This window comes from Lacerta agilis, chromosome 3 (genome assembly GCF_009819535.1).
Source record: "Lacerta agilis isolate rLacAgi1 chromosome 3, rLacAgi1.pri, whole genome shotgun sequence".
In the NCBI taxonomy this organism is placed as follows: domain Eukaryota; kingdom Metazoa; phylum Chordata; class Lepidosauria; order Squamata; family Lacertidae; genus Lacerta; species Lacerta agilis.
This window is the reverse complement of record NC_046314.1, coordinates 107,528,172-107,550,335: the sequence shown is the minus strand read 5'-3', so window position 1 is coordinate 107,550,335 and position 22,164 is coordinate 107,528,172. Positions and strand designations below refer to the sequence as shown.

General features: G+C 45.1%; 2 protein-coding genes across 8 annotated transcripts in view; one reads left to right on the top strand and one right to left on the bottom strand.

Annotated features, from left to right (window-relative positions):
- Nucleotides 1–12,198, top strand: part of RTN4 (reticulon 4) — a 58,577-nt gene extending 46,379 nt beyond the window's left edge. For all 6 annotated transcript variants that reach the window (XM_033145094.1, XM_033145095.1, XM_033145096.1 and 3 more), the window contains 4 exons: nucleotides 7,222–7,291; nucleotides 8,186–8,232; nucleotides 9,964–10,022; nucleotides 11,011–12,198. In XM_033145094.1, coding sequence (XP_033000985.1) covers nucleotides 7,222–7,291; nucleotides 8,186–8,232; nucleotides 9,964–10,022; nucleotides 11,011–11,053 — 219 coding nt within the window. In that variant the 3' untranslated portion in view covers nucleotides 11,054–12,198. The remainder of the gene's footprint in view (nucleotides 1–7,221; nucleotides 7,292–8,185; nucleotides 8,233–9,963; nucleotides 10,023–11,010) is intronic.
- Nucleotides 12,199–15,122: 2,924 nt separating this feature from the next.
- The window catches only part of EML6 (EMAP like 6), a 151,683-nt gene continuing 144,641 nt past the window's right edge, over nucleotides 15,123–22,164 (bottom strand). For both annotated transcript variants that reach the window (XM_033145091.1, XM_033145092.1), the window contains 4 exons: nucleotides 20,407–20,510; nucleotides 18,699–18,852; nucleotides 17,446–17,546; nucleotides 15,123–15,321 (listed from right to left, as the gene is read on the bottom strand). In XM_033145091.1, coding sequence (XP_033000982.1) covers nucleotides 15,297–15,321; nucleotides 17,446–17,546; nucleotides 18,699–18,852; nucleotides 20,407–20,510 — 384 coding nt within the window. In that variant the 3' untranslated portion in view covers nucleotides 15,123–15,296. The remainder of the gene's footprint in view (nucleotides 15,322–17,445; nucleotides 17,547–18,698; nucleotides 18,853–20,406; nucleotides 20,511–22,164) is intronic.

The window sequence follows — 22,164 nt, the reverse complement described above, 5'->3', positions numbered from 1 at the left end:
GGCAGGGATATGGCGGTATGGTTTTAGAGCAGGGATGGGGAACTGTGCCCTTGCTTTGGATGTTGTTGGGACTCCAGCTCCCATCAGCTGGAGGGGGATGGGAATTGTAGTCTAGCAACACACGGAGGGCAACAAGTCCCCCACCCACACATTGGAGGTTCTAATGACCACCGGGGGGGGGTATGTGGGCCTATTTGGATTTCAATTCCCTTGTAAGTCTTTCCCAGTATTTATGCCCATTCTTAAATTAGGCAGGCATACCGGTATTTGAAATTTGCTGCATTAGAAGCAAGGTTTGTCTATATTAATTGACTATTGGGTCAGAAGCAGGAGACTTGGGATGCTTCCATAAAAGTTATTTAAGGTGGAACTACTGCCATGGTTTGATCACAATTTGGGTGGGGGGCACCCACACAACAGCATCATCTAGTATTTTTGATATGTCTTCCGTCTGAATTCCAAGTTCCCATCATTATCAATGCCCCCTCCCAGTAGAGCAAGGCTGCTTTAGAGCTGCTCTTCTGCCTTTTTAAAAGGGCAAATTCTGGACGTGAGTTTGGACCTGTCACAGTTCAGCACACGTTCATATAAAATTTCATGACCATGATTTTGACTTTTAAATCCTTTCATTATTGCTAAAAACACTTCTCCAGCTATTTTTTAAAAAAGATATTCAGCACCATAATGCTATAATGTTTGTGGTTTAATTATTCCCACTTTATAGTGTTATGGTGTTTGAACTCCATTGCACCGAAACTGGCATAATAAGCGTTATGGCGTTACAGTGCTTTCATTAAAGAAAAGTTGCAGCTGGAAAAGGATTTCAGTAATTTGAAGCATTGGCTTTTTAAAATGTATGGGGGTCATTAAAAATGGCCACCAAAAACGTTGTGAATGTGTGTTGTACTTCAGATGGCCCCCACCCATGGATTCTGTGCAGACAGTACACAGTATAGCAGGTTGTAAACATTGACAAAGCAGAATACTTCCAATAGAATTAAAGTCTTTGATCCAACTGGCAAAAGAGGAAGAAGAAACCCTCTGATATGAAAAATTGCTTTCAACTGTCAGTAAAGTCTTCATTCTTGCCCTGAACAAGGGAATATTCTGCAGTTCTTTTCCAGCTCATTGATTTAGCATTCTGCAGATCTTTCATGCTTCAAAAGACTTGCATAACACCACGTAGGTTTTATATGAAGTGGAGCACGTAGGAAGTGCTTCTGAAATAGAAGATAGCTTGGATATTTTCTTTACTCATCTAAAAACCGTGATTGCTTTTAGATCTAGGCTAGAGTAGCTGATACAGTAGGGCTGTGGACTTGACACCTTTAATATTTAACCACTTAATCATGCTACTTTATTTTCCACCTCCAAAAATGCCACCTTAGAGTGCATTTAAATGCCACTTTACAACTTCTTGCTACTGGATAATTCCAGCTCAGAGGCTGATGATCTGAGCAAAGTTTTCCAGTGTTGGTATAGCCACTTCTATGGGAGTCTTCAACAGCCCTGGAGGAGGATCAACTGTCTCCTTATCAGAAAATATGAATTACTTGCTCCCTGACACTGTTGATTGACTGAAGCCTATCTGTTTTGCTTTACTGACTTAGAGAATTTGCTCACTGGCGACTTTGGGGTGTTGAAATTTCAACTCCCTGACTTGGTTCAATTGCTGGTGTTGCCTTAGCAAGATACAAGCCAGCGTCCTCTCTTGCTCTGCTGAATGCTTTCTCCCAGCAGTCAGCAGCATAAAGCAAGATTGAAGCAACCCATTCCTAAAATGTAAAAGGAAATTCCTGAAGGATGGTTCTGTGGAACTCAAGATGAGTTGGAACAAAATAAAACCTTTAGCATCATTTTGTTCTCCCCACTGCAGTTGTTTGAGGCTAAAGAACACCAGAGGAATCCTGCTGTGTAAGACCAGATATCGGTCTACTCCAGCATTCCAGGTCAGGGAACTTGGTATCCCCCAGATGTTGCTTGACTACATCTCCCATCACCATTGACCATTGGCTGTGCTAGCTGGAGCTGACAGGATTTGCAGTCCAGCAACATCTGGAAAGCCATCAACCCAAAGTTGAGCTAGAATCTTTTCGCGCTGATGTGCATATTGTGTTGTGTTTTTTTCCAACAAAGGGAAGAAGATATTTCTCCGAAGAAAATATGTGTGGTTTTTTTATTAATGACTTTTGGATGATTTTACTCTGTGGTTTGCAGTATCTTTGGCATCTCACCCCCTTCTGGGGAAAGGCCTGCGGTCAGCCATATTTAAAATGCCAAAGAGGGAGTGGAATTCCTTAAATTCGGAAACTCAGGCAGCCTAGGAGGTGCCAGTCACATGTGCTGGAGGGACTACTCGAACAGTTTCCCAATACCATTTGCCAGGTGATGATGGCAGATCAAAAGAACTCCCAGCTTTGCAGTGATGGCAAAGTAAACTACCTCTGACTTTTGAGGAGCAGGAGGTTTGCTGAAAGGTTTTCAGTCATACTGCGATTTTATCAAGATCTGCTGTAGCGATTTGCAGCACAGTCATATGGCCCAGCCGGTCTTATTCTGCCACAGGACTCGACCCTATCTTTAGTATCTTCAAACTGTGTTAAGGGGTCAGCTGTTCAGTGTTGGGTTTGGGGTTGATTATTTTTCTTGCTAAATATAGTAGGAGTCACTTAAGGAGGCATATAACAGATCACATATTGGTTTAACGCAGCCTTTCTCAACCTTGGGTCCCCAGATGTTGTTGGACTACAACACCCATCATCCCGGGCGCCACTGGTCCTGGTTGCTAGGGATGGTGGGAGTTGTAGCCCAACACCATCCAGGGACTCAAGGTTGAGAGAGGCTGGTTTAATGCCATTTAGCGCAATATGACAGGATTAAAAGCCTTAGGCGCAAGGGCCGGATGTGCCCCTCCATGACGTTTGGTCTGGCCCTTGGAATTCTCCCCAGGTCACACTCCTCATGGCTTTGCTACACACCCTCTCCTGCCTGGCTGGACAGTGTCTGGAAACTCTGGAAATACCTCTTTCTTGTTGACGGAAAATAGAGGTGTGTGTGTTGGGTGTGTTTGCTCCCTGTAGTGGCCCCTATTCTCTTGGCTAACTATATGGCAGAGCCATATGGGCTGGGGTGATTCTGCAATGCTGTGTTGTCATGAGTTCATGTAACTGAGCCTGACTGGTGGACTGACTTTCCTGTAAGATGCACCCTGTCCTATCTAAGAAGAGTTCTTGCTTAAGCTTACAGCCTTAAAAAAGAAGAAGAAGACATACAAGGGCCCTTGCCTGGAAAGAGATTTAAGTATCTTATCTGAGCCTAAACAGAGATAAGACTTGCAGCCACTTCTCAGATAGGCCAGAGTACTGGAGAAACAGCCCTTTGCCCATTGTTGCTGCATAAGTAAGACTTCTATGCAGTTTCTAAAAGAGAGGTTGATTTTTTAACAACTACTACTACTACTAGTAGTAGTAGTACTCCCTAGTGGCTCTTAAGCAATGTGATGAGCAGGGGAGGCAAGGTTTCTAACCCTTTGGAGGAAAAGGCAAGCTTACGCACTAGAAAATGTTTTGTTATGGATGTACAGAATAACCTGGCCTTGTCAAAGACTCTGCAACAACTGTAGGCCTCAGATTGTGGTACATATGCCAGGGGTAGGGGACCTCAGGCTCTGTGTTTGTGTGAACAAGTGATTGTAGCCCTCCAGGACTGTCTAACCTCATTGGCCTTTCTCCACGTGCTCCTTGAGTGCTTTTGTCTACCTGTAATGTGGCCTTGAAGAATGGAAAGGGCTACGTGTAAAACCTCTGGCGTTTCTGTGACTGGAATGCCTCCTCCTATGCCAAGGAGTTTTCGTGCATTCCCTACTTTTGCATCTGGCCACACCTCCTTTCCCCCCTGCTGCTGACACGTGGCCTCTGCAAGGTTGTCCGTAACATGGCCCTCAGCCTCAGAAGGGTTCCCTGCATTTTCTTGTCGGTGCTTCCCAGGGTGCTGTGTACACCGTGCTTTTAAGTCGGAACTACTGTGCCAAGGCAAGAATGCATAATCTTAAATCTACATAGAAGCATCTCCCAGCAGCCCCAGCTTGCATGCAGTGGTCGGAGATGAACCGAGGTGCAGCCCAGCAGCATCTACAGGGCCACAGGTGTGCTACTGCCGGCTTAAGAATTCAGCAGGAGCCTCTGCTGCAGGTGCTGCAGCCAGTGGAAGAGCAAGAGGGCTGTTAACTGGAGATGGGCCTTTGGGTTGCTGGCGCTTTGTCGCCAGTCCCAGGCGTATCCATTTAATAGGGACATTACCAGCATTTCAGGTGCCAAGCAAAAGCTTCTCTATATTCTCCTTGGTCAGTGTTTCTCAAACTTGGGTCCCCAAGTTTGTTGTTGGACCACAACTCCCATCATCCCTAGCTAGCAGGACCAGTGGTCAGGGATGCTGGAAATTGTAGTCCAGAAACAATTGGAGACCCAGGTTTTTTTTTGGGGGGGGGGACTCAGGATACCTTTGGTTAACCAACGGTCACAAGCAGGGATTTCTTAGAATGCAAGAATTGAGAGATACAGGCTGTAGGGGAAAACAGTGCCCTTGAGTCTTTGGATAAACTTTTGCTAAATTGCCATCTTTTACTACTTTTAAAATGCATTGCTGAACTTTTTTTTTTTTTAAATTAACTCGGTTCATAGTTATATCTTAAAGGCTTGTGACCTACTTCGAACATTATCCAATAAAAAAGAAAACCCAGCCCAAGTAATAAATACTTCTAAGTAAATGATTGTGCAAATGTGCCGTTAGTCATTTTTTTCAGAGAGCCCTTCCCCTACTGAACGTTTTGCCCTCAGGTTAGCAGTGGGAATCAGCTGACCTGGGAACTCTCACCCACCACCCCACATGCAGCACATTAGTGATTCAGCACTTCCAGGTCTCACACACACACTCCCCCTGCCCTTCTTACTTGGCAAGTAGATCTTAAACCCTCTGGGAACTAGTAGGGCTCTATCTCATCCCGGGACACGCTGGTCTCGTTCCCTTATTTCTCATGTTACATTTGGAATAGTAAAGGTGATTCTCTCCCACCTCCTCCAGTTTCACGTGGTTGGGGTTTCGGGTTTGCAATTAACTAGTTGCTTAGGAAAGGTAAACATTTTGCCTCTGAACCAGGAGGGCCCTCCTTGTTTCCTCTCTCAAGTCCTAAAGAGCCACCAGCTCCTTGAGGAGAGAGACCACAGACCATGTTCCTTCTCAAGTTCAGTCCCTGGTGAGCTGGGCGGAAAGGATGTCAAGTTAACAGGACCAAAAGAGACTCAACGAGCTGCTGTATAGCAAGCCAGACCCCTCGTCCATCTTGACTGGCAGCAGCTCTCCAGGTTTTCAGGCAGGTGCCAGGGAGCGTCTGCATGCAAAGCAGATGCTCTACCATGGATCATTGCTCTTCCCCAGCTCCCTGCCTGAAATAATGGAGAGCTGCTGGGCTGGATGGGCTGGTGCTTTGACATAGCAAGTGGGAACTGTGCACATCCGCAGCTCTGCAGTTAAAGATTTTGCAAAGCTGCTTTCCCCCTTCTAGACTTAAGACCAGAGATGGGCAGCCTGTGGCTCTCCAGGTGCTACTGGACTCCCAACTCTCATCAGCCCCCAGCCAGCATGGCTAATAACCAGGGATGGCACAAAATGTAGTCTAGAATCAACTGGAGGGCCACAGATTGGCCGCTGCTACTGAAGACAACCTTAACCCCACTCTTCCCATTAGCACTAGGCTGCAAAGAACCAAGGCAGCCCTGATGGCTGCCACCATCTAATTTTCTGTGTTCTGGAACAGAAGCTTACAGTGTCTGGGAAGTGGAATGCAAGGAAGGAGGCTGCAGTGGGTGGTGGTGGAGAGAACAAAGGTTTTGTCCTGCATCAGTGGTTTTCAACCCATGTGCCGTGGCAACCTGGGGTGCCTTGAATGATGCTCAGGGGTGCCGCGGGCAACACTGACCTCTGCCCTTCCCTCCCTCCTCTGATGCCCTCTCACATCTCTGCCTCCCAAAGGCTTTCACAGCTGTTTGTTGCAGCAGCGCTGGCTGCAAGCTCCCCAGGTGAATGATGCCTCTGGCGCTGGGCAGGGGGTGCTTCTCAGGTCCCTGTGGGGCAGTGTGAGGAGGCACACCCATTTGGAGCAAGGGGGGGGCGGCTCAGAGACCAGAGGCGGCAGCTGCGGCTGCCCAGAGGACTCCCAGTGAGAGGGGAGAGGAGAGGCGCCTGGGTGAACACTTCACAAGGGAGGGTGTTCGAAAAAGGGTGAGAGGGGCTGCCAGCACAGGGTGACGTAACTGGGCTCCTGAGGCTCACAAAGGGCGCCACAGAAAGAATGTAGTTGGTGAAGGGAGCCGTGGACCCAAAAAGGTTGAAAACCTCTGCCCTACATAATATAAATCAACCCTGCTTGCTGCTTGGAGGGTATCTTGCTAACGAAACATGCCCCGTGTGATAAGAGCAGCTCACAGCGACCTTAAGTGCATGCAAGTAGCATAGGGAAGTTTCTAATGTGTTATGGTTTGCTCTGGTTTTATGATTTGCTGGAAGCCGCCCAGAGTGGCAACCCAGTCAGATGAGTGGCATTTAAATAAATAAATAAATCACCATCATCTTCATCATCAAATCTAATGGCCGAGGGCCTGTCTCATTGCTTGAACTTGAACCTCTTCTGTGGTCCAAATGGCCACATGAACCACAGGGAGATAGAGCAGACGTGAAATCCTATGAGACTTTTCGTCATTCTCAGCATGGCCAGGGGACCTCAAAGCTAAAGTCTGGTGGGATCCCATTACAAGTCCTTTTGGCTATAATTATCTCTGACATACGGAGGCTGGAGCGCTGCCTGATCTTTCCATGCTGCCTTCAGAGAAGTCCTTTTAGTGAAGGGCCATCTAAATAGTCGGAACAAATGCCAAATTGCCACGGGGGATGCTGCTGCTGCTGCTGTGAGTGACATTCCCATGTCAACTCCCCCCATTTTCCACATGCAAGGCTTTAGAATGGCTTACACTTATAGCGGATCCCATCACTTGGGGAGTCTCCAGCCACCTCCCAACTCCCCACGTAACAGCCAGGAATGTGGATTTGGAGCATGAAGAGCCTCAGCATGTCTGCTGCCTGTGGCAACTGCAAAGCTCACTTGAGCTCTAATTAAAAAAATGGTCGTCATTCTGCATTCCTACTCAGCTTTCTCTTTTTTGCTTCCAGTTTGCCGTGTTGATGTGGGTGTTCACCTACGTTGGTGCCTTGTTCAATGGTCTGACATTGCTGATACTGGGTAAGTCGGCCCTTTATACTACATCGCACCAAATAACATGCAAACCGTTTTTGAGAAAGCGGTATGTCGTCGGGATTTTGGTGTCACGGCACAGCGTGATGCCGTGGCGTCAGAGCAAATCGGCAAAGGCTGCAGAGTTTTTGTGGGGAAAGTCGTAGAAACGTCATGTTTTAATCTGTGGGGTTTGCAGGGGAGGGCTGATTCCATTGCTTTTGACTTGGTCACCGTCCTTTGCTTGATATGCCAATAGCAGCAATCAGGATCGGTATTCTTACAGGGCAAAGTAAGGGGAAGGCTGCAGCTCAGCGGCAGAGCATCCGCTTTGCATCCAGAAGGTCACAGGTTCAATTCCCGGCATTGACCTGCAGGTATAGGTCAGTATATAAATTCAACCCACCAGTCTCTGAATAGAGCTGTGCAAGATTCCTTGCTTGAAACCTTGAAGAGCTGCAGCCAGCCACCGCAGATGATACTGAGCTATGGTCTGACCTAGTATAAGGCAACTTCATAGAATCATAGAAGGGACCACAAAGTACCATCTATTCCAACCCCTGCAATGCAGGAATCTTGCATGGCCCTGAGATTGAGTCTCGTGCTCTACCGACTGAGCTATCTTAAGTAGCTCAGGTGAGTGCATAGGTGTCTGGATGATGCATTTGGGGACCTTGCTCTGCTTGTCCAGCTCAGCATCACATGTCCAGCCATTGTTTCGGCGGCACTGCATCCCATATTCACAGAATGCAGAGACTGCTGCCTGTTGCAAGGGCTATTTGCAGCAGCCTCGTATTTTTGTTTTACCCAGGATTCGCACACCTTACTTGATCTTTTTCCGCATCCCTGCATTTGCATACACTTATGGATGTTTCTTGTGTTTCTCTCCCCCCCATATTCCAGCTCTGATTTCGCTCTTCAGTATTCCTATTATTTATGAAAAGCACCAGGTGAGTGTATGGTGTGGTGCATATTCTCTGACAGTTCTGCCAAAAAATGTGGTGGTTCATTGGGACGATTAAGAGTTAAGTTGTGTACAAAAAATATTTGAGAGAGCTCTGCAGAACACAATCCCACCTCTTCTCCTGTTGATCTACTTAGCTGCTGCTGTTCCTAGTGCTCAGCTGGGGTTATGTAAGTCTCTGGAGGGTGTCCCTCTTAAGCTGACTTGGCAGGCTTTCCTGGTTGGGAAACTACTTTGGAGCTGATCAACTCCAAATGACCTGCTTTAGAGACACTGCAAGGCACATAGCTAGATTGGAGGGGGGGGCAAGACTTTCAGAGAACAGGCTAGCCCCATTTCACGTAAACAGATAGTGGGTCCCCTCCGCCCCCATATATGGATCCTCCTAGACCATCTTCAGCAGTAGGGTTGCCACATTTAATCCAGACACAAAAATTGTTGAGCCCCATTCAGCAGTGGCTTCAAATTTATATTTTGCTCAGTGGGCCTGCAAGGAAGCTTAACAGGCATAAACTTACAGACACCCTCTACAAGACACTGAAAATTGTATTAAATTTGCCTTAATCTGTGGCTGATTTGGTAAAATCGGGAAAATCAATAAAAACGATTTTTTTTTTTTGGTGGGGGGGAAGGAACTGAAGATTTTGCAAATCTTTAAAACATCACTAATACTATACCTCCACATGTGGTGGAAGTGCCCCAAAATCCAATGATTCTGGACAACAACCATATGAGAAATAGGTAAGATAACCAAGAAAGTGCTAGAAATCACCCCAGAATTGGTCTTGCTAAACATCTTCCAAGACAACAATGCCCACTTACACCACAAAGAACTCATAACCCACCTACTCTCAGCAGCCAGAAACATCATAACCAGACACTGAAGAGACCTGTCAGGAGTAAGCATGGACCAATGGTACCAAGTAGTATGGGAAACAGCCCTACTAGAAAAAACTAACCAGTAAGCTGAAACTGACACGGGGACAAACAGAAGAAGACGCCTTCACCCCGGTTTGGCTCCCCTTCATCACACACACAGCCCAACAAGACAATGGCAAAAATCTACCGATAGCATACAAATCATCATGGGTAACCTGATCAAAAACACTCACCCATCCCACTCACACGGGAAACTAAAGATCACCACAGCCAACCACACATGAACAATCACACCCTACGCCAATCCCGACCTCTCTCACCGCCAAAGAAGCACAAGCGAACAACAGAGAACCTACACAAACAACGCTGACAACAAACCCTACATATATTAAGGAAAATAGAAACATCGTCACCCCATCCCACCCAGCTCTTTCCCCCTTTTCTTCCTAATGTCTCAACAAATGAAACTGATTTGTAAAAATGTTACATGGAAAAAATACGACATTACACATACCTTTGTAAATCAAGAAAATCTTTAATAAAAAATATTTTTTTAAAAAAACAACAACACATCACTAATACTATAGTAAATAAAAAGCCTTGCACAGTTCTGAAATAGATACACACACAGAAGACATGATCCACTCTCAAGGCTTAGTGAAGTAGGGATCAATGTTCCTTTTTTGTTGGGGTGGCGGGAAGCCTCTGTCCCTGGTTATGATTTATTCTTTTTAATAGCGCTGGGGGGGGGATGGTGTGCAGAAAGTAAGTGTATTAATACATGGAGGTTTCCTGTGTTGTTGAAATGGTAATTCATCCTTGTGTCTTTCCTTGCCAGGTTCAAATTGACCATTACGTGGGAATCGTGAACAAGAATGTCAAAGATGCAGTGGCAAAGTGAGCATATAGAATTTTGAAGATAATTTTAAAGTAGCTGATAAGTTTGCAATATTATTTTTAGTGAGAGATTACGTGTGTTTGTGTGTCTGTCTCTCTCTGTGTGTGCACCTCTTTCAAGGCCCTGTGATCTGGAATGCTCTCCCTAGGGAGGGCACACCTGGTGCCTTCATTGTCTGTTTTTAGGTAAAAGTGTTTTTATTTACTCAAGACTTTAGAGCTTATTTTTTTAAAAATGTGGTGGGGTTTCGGTTAGATTTGCACTTTCAGACTTATTACTGTATTTCAGCTTGTTTTTATTCTTCTTTTTATTCTTTGTTTTTTTTAAGTCACTTTTTTTGGGGGAAGCAACTGATAAATATATTAATATCACACAGCAGAGAGATGAATGTGAGCTGAATGAGCATATTAAACTTGTGCTTCTTGAAACTTTCAAAACTACCCATCTATGGATGGCTTATCACTATTTGAGGTTGCAAAGAAAAGTATTTTCAGGTCAAAACTGAAATTCACTAGAAATTCACACTGCTTGCACTTTTTACACTGGACTACTTAGGTTGATTTGTTTGTTTTTATATATATATATATATATATATATATATATATATATATATATATATATATATATATATATAAATACTTGTGCACCGCAATTCCATAAATAAAATTTAAAAATCAAAGTGGTTTACAGCAGCTACTGTACAATAAAAAAGTGCAGATTTAAAATCGGAGATCATCAGCTAACAATTGCAGAAAAGTGCTTTTTTTAACTGGCAGGATAATTCTCAGCCATCGTTTAAAAGTTAAAACAGGAGATGCATGTTGAATTTCTGTTGGGAGAGCATTCCACACGGCTGGACCAATGCCACTTAAAGGCTTGGTTTTATGCTTATGTCAAATGAGCTTCAACGACTCTGGGGGATTACGGGGTATTGGGGAAGGCAGGAGGCATAGCATTTAAAACGGCTTGTTTTTTGTTTCTTTGCAGGATCCAAGCTAAAATCCCTGGGTTGAAGCGCAAAGCCGAATGAAAAACCTAAAGCAACTTTTATTAAAATAGGAGTTCATCTTTTAAGTGGGGAAGGGGAGGCATATTCATTTGGATTACATGGGGAGGGTCAGGGAATAGCAAAACCTTGACATTGCAGTGCAATTTCACAGATCTTTTATTTTCTAGCAACGCAGTGTTTTGAGGCAGGGGGAAATAACCTGCTCTTGACTGCCATGTGTGTTCATCATAAGTATTGTAAGCTGCTATGTATGGATTTAAAACCTAATCCTCTTTTGCGTCTCCCGTGTGCAGCACTGGTTAACATAACAGATTGGAGAGCTGTACATTTTATGCTTCAGCCAAGGTAGTCTTGCGTTTCGAGACAGCGCAGTGCCGGTGAAGTGCAGGGAGAGCATTTCAGTTTAGCACTGTCTCTGGTCTGTGTAGGTTGATTGCAGATTTTCTTAAAAAAAAGAAGAGAGATGTGTAGAAGAATATGCCATTAAAGCAAGCTTAAAAAGCCTTGCCCGTTTGGTATCGAGTGTAGCCGTATTGTGCTTTTTAATTTTACTGTTTTATCAATTGCCAATATAAAAGTTATATATATAAATATATATATATATAGTGTTTCACAGCAGCTTAGGATGTGCAGCTCCTCCACAGTGCTTGAAATATTGGAGAACGGAACTGGGTTTTGTTTTGGGGTTTGTTTTTTTTAGCTCCATTTATCTTAAATCTTCAGAAAACACTAGCATCTATTAAAAGAAAGAAAATGCCCAACTGTCATGCACATTACACCGTTTTCTGCCATAACTTTTGCTGCACAAACCTCCTATAGTCTATTTTGAGTAAATAAGTTTACAGTCTCTCAAAACTCTGGATCTGTGGAAGGAATTTCTGAAGGTGTGATTCCTAAGATCCTTGCAAGGCACTGGCAAGGAGTACCCAGCATGCTTGTTCTCCAATGTGCTCGGAATCCTTGGCGCCTGTGCATGGGTCAGTGGGTTGCGCCCCGATGCTGCAAATGTCTTTTGGAAATTTCAAACCTTGTTAATGCAAGAAATTGCAAATGGAAAAAAAATGTATACACTTGCGGTTCAAGCTGTATTAAACTAAGTCTGTGGAATGCATTGTGAAATGTAAAAACAAAACAATTTGAGTATCAATAAAGCGTATAGACTTAAATGGTTGTGTATTGTCTAGCAAATTAAGCACTGTGCATTTGTGAGTGAAGGCACTGGCAGATTACAGGTGCACGTGTTTTCAGCTTGAATGTGTGAATCCTCTCCACCGAAAAGTATGTTGAGTTGACGCATGGTGGTTGATTGGCACATGTACTTTGCCACTTAAGGATCCAAGTAACTAGTGAAGAAATACTGCAGTAAGTCCACTTCAGTCTTACAGATGACAGCTCCCAGCATCCCTGACCCCATCGTCCATGGCGGCTGGGGCTGATGGGAGTTGAAAGGCAACAGCATCTCGCAGACAACATTTTGGCTACATCTGATTTAGTGTTCAAGATCAGGGGTCGGCAAGGTTTACCTCACCTGGGCTGGTTCACTCCTGCGGAGATCACTCCGTGGGCTGGTTCGCGTCTGCACAGACGTGATTTCCAGCATCTGCACATACACAATTTTTGGCACTGTGGAAGCGATCCCCGCTCCATGCTGCGCCAGTTTAGTGCAGCGCACGGGGACTCACCGAGTGGGCGGCTCGGTTTGGGGACAGCTCATGGGCTGTTTAAACTACCCCCGTGGGCCGCTTGTGGCCTATGGGCCGCAGGTTGCTGGCCCCTGTTCAAGATCATGTGACAAAATAAAAAGGCAGCTAGTGTGTGCCACTTCTACTTTCTTTAAAAATATATATATTTTTTTTTCCAGAAAAAGTATGTGAATGAGTCACTAGCTTTTATTTATATGTTCTGGGAACTTTTGACAAATGAGATCTTTGCTGTCTACAATCAGTCTCTTGTTTTGGGTGTGCTGCAAACCTCGAATGAAAAATCTTGACACACAGCTGTTTTCAAATCATAATTTTTTACTGGATAGCTTGAAAAATAAACTCATGCAAGTACTATTTTAATTTACATTATAATACAGCATCAGGTCTGATCAAACCATAGAAACAAATCTCTTCCTGGCACACACACACACACACACACACACACACACACACACACACACACTCTATTGCTCTTACATATTTTTGCACAATTTCACTACATAGCAATTCATTCTGTCACATTTTGTTTATTTGTTGTTTTTTTAAAAAAAGAATTAGGATACAATCAATATGAAAAGGCCAGCATTACAACATATAGGCAAACAAGGTGACCATCTGACATCAACAGCTCGATATGATTACACTGCCTAATACAGAAAGGCTTCCTTAACAGAGAAGAGTATGGGAATAAGACTGCATAGGGACCTGTGTGTCGGAAATCATAGAGGCATGTAAGGCATTAATATATTCTATTGATCGACTCTTGACAAATGGTAGCACTTTGCACATTAGACGTTGATCCCCTCTCCCACCCCTCTGGAGAATTCTCCAGTTTTATATTGGCTCTCTCTTAAAACCTGGGAGTGAGCTGCTTACCCCTGTGGCTTTCCTCAAGCAGAGCTTGTTGGAACAAAGATATTTGTATGTCAAACCTGCTCGTCCCTATGCAGGGAGGCTATCTGTTTGCAGAGTATTGCTAGCAAAGGAGGATGCAGTGGCCTCTTCTTTCAGCAGCTGCTGGTGGCCCCTGCCTGACTTGGCGAAGAGGGTAGGAGGAGCCCTTGGCCAGCTAACTATTGCAGACTTAACCATAGCACCCGAACCCAGTACCTTGGGGCAAAAGGATCTTTCCATTTCCTCCCTGTAACTCCATTATAAAGTGCAGGAAACAACCTGTAATCTTCTAAGTATGGGAGGCATGTTCTACCACTGCTATTGGATTTTTCAGGGTGAGGAACAAAATTCTGCAGTTTCTTAGTCCCCTGCCTGAGAGCGTGTGTGTAGCTGCCGAGTTGTTTGCCAAATCTTTGGAACAAAGGTGGAGGAAGGTTTATTTATCAAAGAATTGCCATTATTGGCCCCGACCTAGAAACGCAGCAGGAAAAGGTTCTTCTGCAAGTGGGAGGGAGCCATAAAGAGAATAATCTCCCCCATTTCCTTATGGAAACCTGAGTAGGAGCCGACCAACTTCCAGAGGACCACAAGTCCCTCCACTCCTATCCCCAAGACTGTGTTTGATATGTTGCAGATTTAATTTGACAGGCAGCTATTTATAAGAGACTTTCCTTGCACCCCCAGAACCAGTTGAGACTCAAGTTAAAATATTGAGACAGATAAAAAGCAAAAGAAGAGAGAATTGAACATCGAGGGTGGGAGGGCAGGAGGGGGAATGACTTTGTCAGCCCTCGTCAGTTGTGGAAGTTGTAGCACCGAGAGTAGAAAGCAGTCACAGGCAGGAATCCTGTGCAAAGCTTTCAAAAGGCACTTCATAGAAAACTGGCAAATGAACTTATTTTTAAAACCAGAAATATTTGGGAAGGGGAGGAGGAATGATAATTTGGTCAGTATAAAATTAGCCATGGCTCAAAGCTTTCTTTACTCCGAAGGCGTCCCTTGCCCAATAAGGTTTTGGAGTGGGTGGTTTCAAAATGGTTTATGAAAACACGAATACTTTTTAAAAATAATCTTCAAATCGCAACTCGTTTTGTTGCAAAAAGGCTATCGAAGCTTAAGTTTGCACTATGGGCTAGGCTTTGCAGATTAGGACACTTGATTTTCAGCAAGAGAGGTTTAGAACCATAGAGTTGGGAGGGACCCCCAAGAATCATCTAGTCCAACCCGCTGCAATGCAGGAATCTCACCTGAAGCACCCTTGACAGATAGCTGTTAGCGCATCCTTCAGTCTTAAGGACCAAATCAATTACCGTATTTTTCCGCCTATAAGACGCCCCCATGTATAATTTGCCCCCTATTTTTTGGGACGCCAATGAAAGAAAATGGGAGGAGATCTATCCATGTAAAAGACACCCCTAAGTTTTGGACATTATTTTTTAGGGAAAAAAACCTAGTCTTATACATGGGAAAATACAGTAATTTCCCCTTCTTTCGCAATGGTTGAATGATTGAGGGATGGTTGTGGCATCTAACGTAGGTCAAGTTTCACACATTTAGAATCCACGCAGCGTTTTGTAACAAAGCCGCTTACTGAGGTCTTGGGAGGCATCCCTGTTTGGCACTCACATGGCGGTGGTAGCAAGAGCGGCACTGGAGGAAACTGACCATCAAAGGCATCGCCATACAAATACGCTAGAAAGGAAGAAATGTCGATTACTATCTTTGTGCATGTGTGGTTGAAACCAGACTTCTGCAAAACAAACTGGAGACCTGGCTCTGCCCTCCAGCTTCCTTATCTGCACGGTTATTCTAATTCAAGAAATATACCCCATCCAGCAATACATACTATACAGTCGTACCTTGGAAGTCGAACGGAATCCGTTCCAGGAGTTTGTTCGACTTTCAAAATGTTTGGAAACCAAAGCGCGGCTTCTGATTGGCTGAAGGAAGCTCCTGCAGCCAATCAGAACATGTGGAACCCGCACCGGATGTTTGGGTTCCAAAAGAATGTTCGAAAGCCGGAACGCTCACTTCCAGGTTCCGATCGTTCGGGAGCCAATTAGTTTGGGAGCCAAGGCGTTTGAGATCCAAGGTACGACTGTATATTAAAAGTGAATCTCTACAGGCCATAAGACTTCAGATGCATCCTCTCAGACCTAGAAATTGTTCATTACAGTCCGGCTAAGGCCTGTACAAAACGGCATCTGCTCCATGCCAAACTCTTGCAGCTGTTTAGTGACTCAGATCCGCCCCCCAAATTCCTTCCAATGAGACAGGGAAGACAGTTGCATATTACTTGGGGCATTAAGGCAAGCCAGGGACATGAAAAGACTTCAAACGTGAATAGTGAGGGTTAATTTTTTGTTTTATTTTTTACTAGTTTCACATTTCTATTTCTAACGTGGAGGCTCTTTGATAATCGTTGCACCTCTCATTCTTGTAAGAACCCAGACACGTACGTTGCAATTTGGTAGATGAAGGAACGGAGGATGGCAGAGATATTGGCTTACCAGTGACCTGGGTTCACAAATCCAATTTTGCCCGTGTGCAACATTCAATCCGGGCTGCCTAATGTCTCGAGCAATGCCCTTTGGTTTGCTTCCTACATGTTTACTGTAGCTGAGTTTAAGCATTTCCAACATTTCCTCGCGACGGTAACAACTGTTCCGTTTATTTATGGCCTTCTCTTTAAAAGGGGCCTGCTGCACCCCTCCTGCTGCTCAATGCTATTTTCTTGCTTGCAAGAGGAAACAGAAGTGGTGCAAGCGCTCTCCTCTCACCCAGTAGAAGGAAGGGAAGGGAAGGGAAGGGAGGGAGGGAGGGAGGGAAGGGTGCAAAAGCAGACTGATCAGGCCCAAAGGTCTATTTTTCTGTAGCCCGAGGGCTCCACTCCCTGACCGTGGGCCACATTTTTGTACAGTAGGCAAGTTTCTCCCTCGGCAGCCTCCATTCCGATAGGCAAGAAGCGTGATCAGAATTCACATCCCAGCCAGGTGGCGAAACCCAAGGAAGGTGCGGCCAGGGAGGATCAAAGAGGATGTCAAGGGACACGGCTGTGAAAGGGGCCTGGTCTGGGGAGAGTAGCAAGGGCTGAGGGCTGCATGTACCTCCCAGGCCTGAGGTTCTCCAGCCCTGCTCTGGAGGAATGGAAAAGAGGAATAAAATGCTCAACAGGTGGTTGCCTTTCACTGAGGGAGATCATTGAGCCCATCCAGCTAAGTACTGTGTGAAGTAGAGGTGAGGAGCCTCAGGCTCAGGGCTGGAATGTGGCCCCCTGGGCTTCTTTTATCTGGCCCTCAGAACTATCCCCACCCAAATGCTTTTGCCTGGCTGGAATGTGTCCTTGCACTCGAATAATCACAAAACCATAGAATCTTAGAGCTGGAAGAGACTCTGTGTGTCACCCAGTCCTACCCCCTGAAATGCAGGAACCTCAACTAAAGCATCTGAGACAGATGGCCACCCAACCTCTGCTTATAAACCTCCAAGGAAGGAGGGTCCACAACCTCCCGAGCGAGACTGTTCCACTTGTCTGGATGGAAGGCACAGAATGGTTTGTGAGGAATCCAGCCTACTGCAGAAAGGCAAAGTTTACATCCTTTTGCACTGCCCAACTGCCAACTTAGCATCGACTTCTTCCGTTTGATATTCTTTTGTCCTCTCCATCACAAGAGCTCAAAGCAATATCTTCCCGCCTCCCAAGAGCCCTGCAAAGCAGGCTAAGTTGAGTGCGGATCTCCCAGTGGGGATCCGGACTCCGCTTTCTCACACCCAAACCCAACGCTCAGCTTGGCATAAACAAATGCAAGACGTTACCTGCAATCATCCCCTCCTGTGCTGATAACGTACTTGTCATCGTGAGAGAAGCGTATGTTGGTGACGTGAGCCGAATGGCCGAAGTAACGCTTGTGTTTGGCCTGTTGGGGGAAAGGCAAGGTTTCTCACACACACTAAAAGCACCGTCTCGTTCCACCCACATTGGCAGCTGCGGTTTTTTTAATCGTCAGAATGCAATGAAGACCAACTACATTGATCACGGGCATTTGAACACTTCTGAGAACCCACAATATGGTTCTATATACGGGCATCTCCCTCCTCACGCGTGTTTAACTTGAGCATGACTGCATATATGCACTGCGCCGGGAAATAATTAAATTAATTTAAACTCCAAAAAGGCACAAAAGGGACAAAAACTCCCCAGAAAGAGCGGAAAAAACAGCTAGCGATCTCAGGAGTTTCCAGAAGTTTCCAGAGGGGTTTACAGGCTTTTTAGATGGTGTTCCCAACTACTGTATACATGATTTCACATATATGTTGTAAGTGGGGAGACAGAAGCCTGAATCAAGGATGGGGGGGCGGGGGCGGGGCGGAATGCAACTTGGTTTACCTTTAAAGGTGAACCTATATAACTTGCACTGTTTGAAACGATGTGTGAACCGAACAAGAGCCACTCTTTGAAATTCTCAGTTCCCCAGATTTTGCAGTGCAGCTCTACAGTTAAGTAATGTGTATGACAATGCATATGTTAGGATAAATATGCAAATAATCATGAAAATAACATGCAGGAAACGTATTGTGGGGATTGCTTTGCAAAAAAAATGTGCATATTTGGGTAAATTAGCACCCCAAAATGTGTGTATTAGGAGAAATTTGCACGAAGATGCTGATGAATTCTTAGAAGGACTTAAAAATAAATAAATCACAAGCTGATGTGGAGAAATGATCTTAAGACTGGGAAAAATGAGAAACTGAGAGAAACCGACCATCCCTGGTAGATGCAACCAGGAATAAATTGGGGAGAAAAAGTTCTCAGCGTGTCCCAAATCTTTTATTGCTGTGCAGCACAGTTTGGAAACAAGAAATTCCTGTCGCTGCAAAAATATATACTACTACAGCTTCCTCCTTTGCCAGATGCCTGGCCTCTAAAATGCACCAGGCAATTAAAATGTTTTTTTTGGGGGGGGGCAATCTTAAGAAAATTTTCTCTCTCGTTTTTTTCGTGAATTCAGCACCTCACCCCGTTTTCTGATTTTGTGCACAGACACCACAAAGCTAGAAAGCCGACTTACAAATTTTTCAGTGCAGGGGAAGTCAAAGAGTTTGACTAGTCCAAAGTCGTCCCCGGAGACAATGTTCAGGCCAGCGTGAGTTACGCAAGCACAGTTGACATCTGCCTTATCCGCATTTCGAGGCCAAATACCAATGACTTCATCTCCAAGGATACTGCTCCAATGGTGAAAGATGAAAGAAAAAAGATAGTATAGCATTTGGGGCATGTGTTTCCGAAGACAGTAAAGCCCTTAGGGAGCCAGGTATGTTGTTTTTTTTTTTTTAAAAGAAAAAATATACTGAGATCTCTCAGAGAAGGTGCTTTTGGCAGCACAGAGGCAGCCAGTCCAAATGTGTTGGCATCCACCTGTCTCAAAAGACAGTGGAGTGTACCTCTGGGAGTGAAGTGAAATTGCTGGAGAATTGCAGCACCTGCTGTGGCTGCAGAGACCAGAAACTCATAACTGCTGCCTCCCATGTCATTTTTGCTATGTTAGCAACATCAAAGTGACCTCTCTGGGGTGCAAGCCTGGACAGTGTATGGAGGTCCTGGGCTGCCTAGACAACAAGACCCTGTCTTGGCCTCACTGATGTGTGTGGGATGTAATTCATTGGTACAATCAAATGCAACATTCTTTATTTCCCTAGAGTGGGATCAGGCAGGGGGACATCCAGTCAGTCTCACTTCCTGTTTCACTGGTCTGGAGCTTCCTCTCCCTGCATGTGACCTGGGAGATGGGCGTGGCTCTGTCTGACACCATAAAAGTTCCGAGTCATGCAGCCATTTTCTCAGTCTACTTTTGTCTTTCTACTGTCTTGATGTTCTTTTGCTGCCATGCTGCTCTCCTGCAGCCATTTTGCTATCTTAATGTGATTTTGCTGTCTGCTGGCTCTCAGCCAGCAGCACATGAGTTCAGTCTCCATATGAGATGAACTCACAGTTTGTTGTGTAACCATTAAGCAAAGCCTGCCTTTCAGGGATCAAATCGTGAACTGAAATCTGAGTAAACTTTTTGTTACTTTACCCAGAAAGACTCTTGTGCCTTTATTCTTTTAAGAGGGATCAAAGGGGACACCAGGAAATCATCTTAACTAAGACATTCAAACGAATCTGCTTCCAGCTATATTGAGGGGAATCTGCTCTGCTACATCACTTACTAGAGTGAGTGAAGGAAGGATAATACTTATTCAACATATCCTTTCCTACTGTCCTTAACATTCCCACAATGTGGTCCAACGGAAAGCAGAGCAATACGTTTGGCACCAGCTTGGCCTGCAGGAGTTGCCGGAAGGAGGTGTACAAGATGCTCCCCAACTGTCTTAGGGACGACACTCCAGATTTGTGTAGGATTTACTCCTCAGCCTTTCCTTCTCCCAATTAGTCTCCAGCAAACTGACTGGGGTGGGGAACAGGGTGTATTTTGTCAGCCAGTACAAGTGGGTGAATTCTTACTGGGTGAGATTAGGAACATAGGAAACTGTGCTATACTGGAGTCAGATCATTGGCCCGCTTAGCTCATTATTGTCCACTTGTGGCAGCTCTTCATGGTTCCAGGCAAGGGACACTTCCAAGGAGATGCCTGGAATGAAACCTGAGACCTTCTGCATGCAAAGCAGATGCTCTACCACTGAGCTATGGATCACGATGCTGCTCTCCTGCCACCCATCCCTTGTATCTCTTGTTTCTGTACCACCGTGAAGCTCACAGCTCTTTTTGTGCCCCATCACCTTGTCCAGGTGGCCCAGGTGATCTTCCCGATGAATGCTGTGTCCGTCACCTGCTTCCCTAATGGCACCTCGTGGACTTGGCGTTTATAGGCACCAGTTGATACCTGAGGGAGGCAAGACATCATGATCGTCACATGGATGGTGCCAAAACACTTGGTCCCCATGTCTAGCGTCTACCACGGCAGCTAGCAATGCCATAGGTCTGTGGCTCTCCTTAATGAAACACGGTTTTCTAAAAGAAAATATGAAGGAATTAATCTGCAGCCTGGACAAATGCATATGCTAAGTGGCATTTCTGTGTTAACAAATGCAGGCTCGCGGATTATGACTCCGTGCCTGTTTTGCTTTATCTGAGATGTAAGCAGGAGAAGGTAATAGAATCAGAGAATTGTAGAGTTGGAAGGGACCCCAAGAGTCATCTAATCCAACCCCCTGAAATGCAGGAATCTCAGCTAAAGCATCCAAGACAGATGGCCTCTGCTAAAAAACCTCCAAGGAAGGAGACTCCACAACCCTCCGAGGGAGACTGTTCCACTGTCAAACATTTCTTACTGTCAGAAAGGCCACTACAGATCTTGAGTACCATGCCTTGCCACCCTGTTCCGTCTCTGTTGAGACTTGTGCCACAAATGAGCTCAGCTCCAGAGAAGCACATTCACAGAGTCACACACGTTTTATACCTGTTTATACAGCTTTCTCTATATGTATTTCACACATTCTTCAGAGAAAACCTTCTGAAGTCCATGCAGTGTCTGCAATGTAGGAATCTGAGTAGGAAACAATGGCTAGGATTTGCTGTGCTGGCTGTCAGGCTACTTAATGCCCTATGTTTTTTTCTGTGTCAAGTGTGAAGGTGGCAAATGTGATTGAAGCACATGCATCACATGAAATTCCTTGAAATGGCTTGTTCCCTTTGGCTTTGTTTTCACTCAGCCAATAAACTTTTGCCTGGACTGAACCATGTCAGACTAAAGTTAGGAATTCACTCTATCACATTAAACCCTTGCGGAAAAGCATTCCTGCACATTAACAACAGGTATGTCTGGGTCAGAGCCATAGCTAGGTGATCTTGAATCCCTGGCAGAACCGTCCACATCAGGCTTCCTCAAACTCAGCCCTCCAGATATTTTTGGCCTACAACTCCCATGATCCCTAGCTAGCAGGACCAGTGGTCAGGGATGATGGGAATTGTAGGCCAAGTTTGAGGAAGCCTGGTCCACATTGTGCCCCCCTAGCCTTGGACAAATTAGCTCTTCTTTCCGCCTCTCCTCCAACCACCACCCCCTCCACCCATTCAATTTGCCCTCTATTTAAAACCTTTTCTTATGAGGCAGTAATTTTTTTATAGACATATCTATGGACATATTTTTAGCCAATTTTGTGCCTCCCCCCTTGCCTGTGCCCCTGGCAGGGGCCCACCTCACCACCCCCTAGCTACAGCCCTGGTCAGGGTGAAGGATATTCCAGGCTTGCCTTCTCCCTGACACGCTAGCTTTCTATGTGCAGGGAATAGCTTTCTATGTGCAGGGAATAGTACCACAGGCATTATAACAGCAGCATTTTGATCTATGAAATGTAATACTGCCTATTTTCATTCAATGTCTTCTTTCCCTCTCCTCTGCTTCTCTGCTTTTGTTTTATAGGCATTTAAATAACGGTTTACAAGCAGTATATTCATATTGTTAATGAATAAATACATTTATAGCCTGGCCCTTCACCAAGTAGTCCCAGGATGGGTTGCATGGAGTTCATTACAAT